Source organism: Elaeis guineensis, chromosome 15 (genome assembly GCF_000442705.2).
Source record: "Elaeis guineensis isolate ETL-2024a chromosome 15, EG11, whole genome shotgun sequence".
Lineage (NCBI taxonomy): Eukaryota > Viridiplantae > Streptophyta > Magnoliopsida > Arecales > Arecaceae > Elaeis > Elaeis guineensis.
The window spans coordinates 64,279,263-64,288,983 of record NC_026007.2 but is presented as its reverse complement, the minus strand read 5'-3'; the positions used below and the strand labels follow the sequence as shown (position 1 = coordinate 64,288,983).

General features: G+C 34.7%; 1 protein-coding gene across 1 annotated transcript; it reads left to right on the top strand.

Moving 5' to 3' along the window:
* Positions 1-209: 209 nt before the first annotated feature.
* On the top strand, positions 210-8,682 carry LOC105058239 (protein DCL homolog, chloroplastic). The gene is made up of 3 exons (XM_010941118.4): positions 210-790; positions 6,143-6,257; positions 8,344-8,682. Exons 1-3 carry the CDS (start codon positions 399-401, stop codon positions 8,518-8,520), a joined length of 684 nt encoding a protein of 227 aa, XP_010939420.1. The 5' UTR covers positions 210-398; the 3' UTR covers positions 8,521-8,682.
* The last annotated feature ends 1,039 nt before the right edge of the window (positions 8,683-9,721 follow it).

The window sequence follows — 9,721 nt, the reverse complement described above, 5'->3', positions numbered from 1 at the left end:
CCGTAGAGCTCCTAACTCATTTGCATAAAAAAAATAAATAAATAAGTAAATAAATGTCTTGAGAGAGGAATAGGGATCATATTTCTAAGTTCACATGTGATAGAGCTAACCAGGCGTGGCTCAGGTGTAAAAATATGGGACGTATTATAAGAAAAATAGGTGTAGGAATATCGTTCCCCTTACCTCATATCGAATCCATCTATATCCGTTTGGTGCTGGAGCCGCAAGCGTTAACCCTCTCTCCCCAGCCAAAACCCCAGCTTCAGAAGCAGAGCGGAGGAGATGCGGACACGGATTTAACGTAATAATAATGATTTGAATTGGATAGAAGGAGGAGAAGAAGAAGAAGAAGGAAATCGCGAAGAAAAGATTTCTAAATTCCTCTCTAGCCTTCATCCATGGCCTCCATCTCTACCTCCTTCCCTCCTCCACTCTACCGCAACTCCGTCCCTTTTCGCCCCTCCTCTCTAATTCTCCCTTTCATCTCTCTCCCAACCCCATTCCTCCCGAGGTTGTTAGCTCTCAGAGCCACGGGGACGGATGGAATCCGGGTCAGGAGCCACGGCCCCCAGGATCCGGCCCTCCTGAGGAGGCCATCGCCTCCTTCGCCGGAAGACGGAGATTCTGCGATCAGTTCCGACGTGGACGCCGTGGACGGAAACCCGGGGGAAGAGGAGAAGATCAGAAGCAAGAGGACGAAGGATGAGGAATTGGTGGACTGGGAGGATGTGATCCTGCAGGACACTGTGCCCCTTGTCAGTTTTGTCCGGATGATCCTCCACTCTGGAAAGTAAGCTCTCTTCAATTAAGCTACTTAGATGGCCTTTCTCCATTCTGATGTGAAGTTTAGTAATTGGTTGGGTGATTTTGAGCATATTTTGTGTGATTGGTCATTTTAATTTGTAAAAGGAATAGGTTAGGCTTTAATGGATGAAATCTTGTATATTTTTCTGACTCACGTACTAACTAAAAGCTCAAAAGATTTACATTTTCTGATCTTTGAATTGGATAAAAATTGATGTATCATAGATCTTTCATATGGATTTGTCGTTCAATTCCCTGCTGCCTAATTGCAAATGTTGCAATAGTAGGTTTATGCTTATGATGGAAAGCACATTGGACTTGTATGTAGTTCCTAAGGTTACTCTCTTGTTTTTCATATCACTGTCTAAATTTAGCTCTATTGACAGTCTGTTCATTTGTAGAGTTGAATGTTAGTTTTCTGAACAAGGATTAGTACCAGTCCTTACCATTACATTTATTTGCAAGTTATGGACATGAAATAGTGGTGTGTGCCAGTGTACTTTTGGTTCCAAGTCATAGCTTTGTGTATTCTCTTGTTTAGTGTGTCTAAACTACTTGAAACAATTCAAAGCACGTGCTAACCTGTGATCAACAAAATATTTAGGATTTTTGTGATTGTAGGCTTTGATTGATCCCGTAAATCTATTTTTATTTGTTCAAAGAATGTACATACACTATTCAAAGAAGTGAAGTTGGTTGATTGAGAAATATTAAGGTTTTAGTTTGGTATGCCAATGCTTAATCTTCTTTCTTAGTTGCATACCTTATGATGTTGATGTGTGTGACGTGCTGGTGTGTTGGAACATAATTTTCCTTTGGCCAATATGGGTGAGATATGCAATAGTTTATCTTTGGTGCTAACTTCACTAGAAATTCATCTGGAAGGAAAAGGTATTTTAAGAACTGATCATTAGAAACAACATAATTTGATCACCCATTAGAGGAGTGTGCATTACTTTTTGTAAAAGTTACAGAATTAATCAGTAAGTTCATTTATAAAACTATATAATATTGAGCATCAAATTGATCATAAGTACTATAAGGCAGCATTATTTTATTAAACATATTCAGGGCTCTAATCACATAATTTTAATCCTTAGAAGTAAAATAAAAGTCTCAGAATTTGAAATGTATTAAAAGATGAAACCTATAATGATGCTAGAATCAAAGACGATTAAGGATATTAGATAAGAATAAAATTGTTAGCCAACTTAATGCTTAATTCTCTAGACATTATGCATTAGATATAGCATGATTTGGTCAACCATGAGTGGAGTTGCATTACTTTTACCAAACTTTATGGTATTAATTATTAGGTTCTTTTTTGGTCACAATCAAGAAGCTGATGAGGGATGATAAAATTGAAAGTAGTGGTAGAACGGTAAGCAATCATAGTGTGGGCAGTAGGATACCTTGGGTAGGTCATGAAGTAATTTTATGATACTAATCAAGGTTTGTAATCTCGGTATCAAAACCTGTACCAATAGCATGTTGGTACAATGTTGTTATAATGAGTATAATGAGTATGAGGTTTGATTCGGCATATCAAGACTTGGTCCGCCCCCTCTACCGAGTATTGGTTTAGTATCAATATGTTACAGTATGCTCCAGCACTACAAACCTTGATACTAATATAAAATGCAAATTAAAGAAGGGCATGAGAATAGTTGCAAATGGAAATGGATACTAAAGGGGCTCACAGGTTCATATTGGACCAAAATCGATGGTCATAGACCAATAAAAAGAAGAAATCAATAGCCAAAAGATTCATTACCACTTGCTAGAACTTTGGTGATACATAGGATTCACCTTCACAAAATGTTTGTGGGGGATTGGTCTCAAGAAGAGAGAGCATTATTGTAAAGGCCTAGCTGGTTGCACTATTAAGTAATGGAAGATTCCAAGCCCGTAGTTACCAGACTCTAGTATTTATGGATAGTTCGGCTCAACCAATCTGTTACATCCTAATTGGAATCAAGCAATGGGTGCTGGCTTCCTAGTGAGCAATCACTAGTATCTGACAATGTTACTGGTGATGCTTATAGACAATGCAAGGGTCACAGTTAACTGTTTGATCAACTAACATATACTCCAGACCTCCAACAAGTTTCAGCAACAATTTATGGTAACATTGATTGAAGTTGGCTTTTAGGCACTATTATCTAACACATGCTATGCATGTGAAAGAAGGTGATAAGCATGGATGGCTATGATAAATCCATCTAGTCTTCAAATTTGGATTTCTTTAGAGAAAAAGATCAGTGAAAGCATGGAGTGTTGAGATTCACAAATAGATTAATACGTGTGAGATGGGAAGAAAAAATAATGTGTTAGACTAATGTATCTTATTGTTATTTATTTTTTGAAACAAATCCTTGAAATCTAGTATTGTGTTTATTTCTTTGGAGTTTGGACTCTATCCAGTACTTTTTTGTCTCTTTGGACTTTTTAGAGACCTTTTTTTTTTTTCTTTGCTCGTTTCTTTGGACTCTTTGAAACCTGGTTTCCTTGGGACTCTTCCTTAGGACTTTCTATTATATGTGTTTTATGTGTCACATGTGATCGGGTGAATCGGTTTAATGTCTGCTCAATGGACAGTCTCTTAGGACTTTCCATTATATATGAGTAAGAGATGTTATAGGAGTGAGAAGGGTTGAAAAGTATTAAATTCACCTAGAGGTGGTGATGCAGAAAATGTAAGCATATTGTTGAAAAGCCAACTAAAATACATTTGTCCCTATCCAGGTATGGAGTTTTCCAGCTTGTTGAAATCTTCCAATGAACATATAAAAAAAAACCTGAAATTTTACTTTCTTGATTTTGGAAAGAAATTTACTTTGGTGCTAATTTTATAATTTTATATTAACAATTAACCAGTATGTGGTGAGATTAAGGGATTTAAGTATCATATATTGCATTTGTGTAAGCTAGCTGCCAGCATGGTACATGTATTGTATTGATGTTTGGCATTCATTGTCATGAAAGATATGCAAGTTTACCATAAGATTCATTATTCGAATTCTAAGATAAATTACGTTACTCTATTTTTCTTTTATATATAGATTAGACAAATTTTGATTGTTTTATACTGGTGATAAACATGTTTTGAACAAGTTCAGCTATTCTTTCAAACTGTGCTATAGAAAATTGACATTATATATTTTCATAAATATTCATGGTGATGATTGTTTAACTGCTGCAGTTATAATTTCATGTAATGTCTTAAAAGGCAATGTAATCAACTGCCTTTATCAGAGTCAAAAATTAGGAGGATATACAACTATATTTATGCACTAATAACATGTCGTGTGCCATGGCATAGTGACAATATTCTTCATATTATTGAAAAAACCTCAAGTTATTCTTTTCTCTTAGCCAAATGGTTTCCTGTATTATTCTCCTTAAACAAATAAATCCAGAACTACTCAATTGCTTTTGAATCATACATGGATTTAACGATTTGTTCATGCATTATCTATGAGATTTAAGAAATATTTATGTGTTACAATTGATACCATATAGTGTTGCTGGCTTGCTGCTGGTGATTTTTTTAGCAACCATGTTATTCTTGCTTTTCCTACACCTATTTTAAGTGAATAATCATACAAATATTTTAGGATGCTTACATTTCTCTTAGCTTTGTGTTGTTTTTTCCTAGTATAAGTTATCCAAACTATTTCTGAACATTTGACGAATTTGCCAGATTTTCTCCATATTTGGAATCCTTTTTCTTGCCAAACAATTCCCAAACACTGAAATTATGATTATGCTCAGTGGAAAGCGCATGTACATATCACGACATTCTTAATACCATCTTATGTGTTTCATATGCTCTATTACATTGTTGTGAACATAGGCCGACACCAGCATGATGCATAAGGCTAGTCTGAAGTACGTATTCATAGTGGGGATAAGGATACTTATATTCATTGAGCATCTACAGGTCATATGGATCTGAAACAATTAAATAGATATATGTACACACACACACATATATACACACATACACCCACACATGTAGAATGCTGAATTTGACTATGGTCATCATATAGGAACATGAACCACATGCAAAATAAGTAGTAGACATTCCTGAGTAAAACGCACACAATGGAATAGACATAGAAAGACATGTATTTGTTATCACTGATGGACATCATTTCCATCTGAGAATCTAGGGGCAATAGCTCCTAAGCCTGTGGGATGTATCTTAGAGCACCTAGAAGACCTTGGCCATTGTGTCTCTGATGTAACATTTCCTCATTTTCTATAGTTAATGAGTTTAGAGCAAGAAGAAATAATCTAATTGAATTTTATAAAGAAAGGGCAAATAAAGAAAATACGGGGCTAGCTTTTGACTGAATGTAGATCCACAGTTACATTCTGTCCCAAGCTTATATTACTATATATCAGTATTTATTGTGCATATCAAAGACATAAGCACCAATGCTAGATGGTACACTTTGACGCACTTAAGCATGGTTTGTATGCAGCCTCGCACTATTGGCAATAACTTATTGGCGGGTTATGTATGCAGGATAAGTTATGCTACAGTCAAGCACTTTAGTTCTGGGTTAGATTTGCAAGGTGAGTGGTCTATATATCTTATGTATTAAGAAAAAGTGGTCTAGATTGTGTAGGATTTTGAAACTTTTCATTTTGGATAACTAAAAGACATGCATGTGTTGCATATTGCATTGCATTTTACCTTTATCTAGCCAGATCTTTTTACATGTTGTGCACCTCTTCGAATATCACCTAATTGAAAACAACTGGGAAATGATGTCCTGTTATTCTTTCACACCTCTTTTCATTACCAACCAAATAGTCACTTGAATTGTTTGGGGAGGGGCTGATATTAATAGTGATGTGATAAAATTAGTAACTCTAGTTCTCTTTTTTTTTTTTTTTTTTTCAAGAATCTCTTTTGAACATACTAATGTCCTATATATCCTTTTATCAGAGATGCAAACTATTAGTGGAACACTCAATAAGAATTTTTAGTAGATAATTATTGGTATTGTAATGTCTGACAATGTACTATGTCTTTGGTATTGTTCTGATGATCTATATGTGAAGTCTTTAATCTATAACTTTGTTTCTACTGGAGATCTTTCCCGTTCAACAATTATGAAAAATTTATATAATGGTTTAACATAACCAATAATGATTTGGATTCCCTTCATCTTTAGTTGCATTTTAGTCAATAGTTACCATTGCATTGCATTTACATATTGAGTTTTTAATTGTATACTGCAGATCGTCAATTATCAAGTGTACATTGTATTGCTTTTAATCTTAATTTTGTGTTACGAAATGTTCTTGCAATTCCTTTTTACAGGTATGAAAACGGTGACAGACTAAGTCCAGAACATGAAAAAACAATTCTGGAAAGGGTGCTTCCATATCATCCACAGTTTGAAAAGAAGATAGGATGTGGAATTGATTTTATCACAGTATGTCTTCTTTAAAATGCTTTTGTTATTAATTTTTCTTTACCTGATACAATCTGGAGTTTGATAGTTTTATTCTCCATACACTGACATCTGAGTCCATGCATTTGTTTATCGTGTTCATTTTATCTTGCCCTATGCTAAATCTATAAGAAGTTACAGGTCATAAACAGATATTTATGTATTTTTCAATAAATCATTGTTGGAGTCTTGAACCACAGCTTGACATCATTTAGTCTGTTAGCTTATGGAGCTTCATAAGAAGGGTATTTTGTGGAAAATTCACTTTGCATCTTGTCCATACTTCTTTGGAAGGCTAGCTTTTCTTCTTATGCATGTATATTGTTCAGTATGTTTTGTGTTGGCTCCTGACCCTCTGCCATTGTCTGTTGACGTTAGCTGTTCACCATTTTATGGAGGAATAGATGTATCTGAAAGCTGAGAGTGATGCATTTTTTTATCATGTTTGTGTTGTGATGGCAGAATTAATCTTGAATCTGGTCACACAATATAAAGTGAAGCATTTGTTTTACCGTTCCTCTGTTTATGTAACATATGGGTTTCACAAAGAAAATCTTGTGACCCTGCACCTTCACTGCTGATAGGAGACAAGAATCTAGTTACAGGATAGGAGCAGCAGTATCTGATTGCCCTAAGATGTCATGTCTTCATATAAATATAGCAATAAGGAATGAAATATTAGAAAATGCAAACTTATCTTTAACTAATATTAGTGAGAACTGAATCGAACATAAAGATACTTTTTTTTTCTTGAATATCACTATGAGAGGCATTAAATATGTGAAACAAAATGGACACAGATGATTTATTGATAGAGGTTATGCAAACTCATGTAAAGATAAACATGTGCAAAAGGGTGCAATCCCTTCCCTTTCTCACAAGTCAGTTGTCATATTCTTCTCTCTGTTTTGCTCTCTTTTGTTCCTTCCACTTCTCATGTTGCTGTTCTTCATTCTTCCTTTCTTACTTTTCTTTTCTGTTCTTTTCATAATTTCAGTTCTGATTCTATTTATTTGTCTTATCTGAGAATTAACACCTTTAGTGAATTTCTAAACATACATTCATCTTTGATGGTTTAACCTTTATAGAAACCATTTTCTGCCAAAGTTTAAATCGAAAAATGTAATAAGGTGGCTTACAGAGAGTACATCTGTAATACAAATATTGATACAGAAATCCCACCTACCAGAAAAGAAATAGACAAACAGAAAGGAAATCTCAAGGGTTAAGTTCGAGAAATTTCATAAAATATTGCAATGCATTTCTTATATGGTTGTGCTTAGTTTCAATTAGAAAGCTTTTTGAACCATCTCTTCTCCAATTTTCAGATTAATCTATGTCTAAATAATTAATGACTTGGTAGAAATGATACTTTTTCATTTTGCCAAATGGTTAAATAGCAAATAGAAATTCAAAACTTAATGTTCGGCTCAATAGTGCATAATTGCATTTTCCAGTAGTTGCTACATGGATCTTGCCGATATGACAACATTCAAAAGATCAATGGATGATTAACAGCACTAGTGGACCAGTGGTTTTCTTTCCAATTTGACAATTTTACAACCTTTTATAAGTCTGTCTTTTGCTGCACTGTAATGTGTACAATATGCATGGAAACTGCATCCACAAAGAATCACGATCACACAAGTTAGAGCCACAGTCCATCAATCTGAAAAATACGATATATTTTACTCTTTGTTTTATGAAGAGTTTCCAAAACTTGAAGTATTAAAAGGATGAAGGATGCAAGTATTGGTATGAAACTAGGTTGAAGAACTTGCTTCATTGGGAAAAAAAAGCAATAGAATCTAAGAAAATTTAAGAAAGACAGTTGAAGGAGGGAATGGAACGAGAGGTACAGGAAGATTGAATTAAAGGCAGTGGAGGCAAGGAAGATAGACAAGTGAAGAGGAGAATAAGCAAGAAAGAAAATAAATAAATGACTAGTAATTTTTTACTTATCTGATTCTCATATAAACAACTTTTTTTCTTCATTGCATGTGTCTGTTGATGTAACCTTCTGGCTTGGATTTAATACTTAATTCTATTGTTACTTTTCATTTGGCAGATAGGATTTCATCCAGAATTTGAAAACTCCCGTTGTCTGTTCATAGTACGAAAGGATGGTGAGATGGTTGACTTCTCATATTGGAAGTGCATAAAAGGTCTTATAAGGAAGAACTACCCCCTGTATGCAGATGGTTTCATTCTCAGACATTTTCGGAGACGCAGGCATACTGATTGAAGTGACTCGCGGGACAAGTGTGCCCTTATGTGTGTATGTGTCTATAATTACAGGTCATATCCTGAATTGTCTTAATTAAGGTAGCACTCTTTTCTGCTTCTTATTCAGCAGCAACCTTGTAATTTTTTTATTTATCTACAAAATGGAGATTCGTTATTGGAAGGCCTGAGTCTCGTCTTTGCAACCATATGGAGTGCTGACACTGTCCAAGAGCTTTTAACAGGTGACGCCGATTATGTGGTTTGCTGGTTTCTTTAGATTAATGGTCATCAACACGTTAGAGAACGTATGGTTGGTGGTAGTTCTTGTAATACACTTTATGGGAATAAAGTATATCAATGATGAAGATGAGCAGCTATGTTGAAGAGAGGGGTGACAGTAGTGTTTGCCATACAATCTTGAACCATATCATATCATCAGTATAGGATTTGGTATCTTGGATGAGAAAAATATTACAGTTATCTTTGAAATAAGACAGCAGATTTAATCTTCATAGATATGGATTCATAGATATTAGAGGCCGGTCTATATTTCCAAAATTGTCTGACATGACTGCGGCTTTCATGTTGTATTCTTACAGTCGTACACCAACATGGTTGTACAAGTTCCAGGGAACGTTTTTTTAAATTGTGAATCGGCCAATGACCTACGATACTTGTAATATGATAGTGACCTCATACAACCGTCAGAACGATCAATATTTGGCATTTTTCTGTTGTTTATAAATATATTATGCAACAGCACTAAGCTTTATCCCATCAAGATTACCGAGGTGAAAAAGCTTTATCCCGTCAAGATTAGTGAGGTGAAAGAACTCCTATATGGATGCCAGATTTGCGGGACTTTACGATCATCCAACATGGTTTTAACTGCGTGCTGCACTCATGCACAGATCCATATGTTATTGAGGACGTTGATTCTATCCACTCCTCCATCCTGGTTATAATGCATCTCGAGGACTGACATGTTGACGTATGGTTGATTTACTTGGTTTACCTTTTTATAAAAAAAATAAAGATTAAAGTTAAATTATATTTACATCTAATAATTTAAAAAAATTATATTTATCTTTTAAAATTTATTTTTATCTAATATTTTAATCCATAATTTAATAGAATCATTAATCTTAAAGAATGTCTGAATACCTCGAGAGGAAAAAATTACAAACATAATCAAAGTAATCTTAAGTGGACATACAACC

Coding starts and splice junctions, on each gene's coding strand:
- LOC105058239 (XM_010941118.4), top strand. CDS start 399: ATGGCCTCCATCTCTACCTCCTTCCCTCCTCCACTCTACCGCAACTCC. Junction 791..6,142: donor ATGATCCTCCACTCTGGAAA/GTAAGCTCTCTT, acceptor TCCTTTTTACAG/GTATGAAAACGGTGACAGAC. Junction 6,258..8,343: donor GTGGAATTGATTTTATCACA/GTATGTCTTCTT, acceptor TTCATTTGGCAG/ATAGGATTTCATCCAGAATT.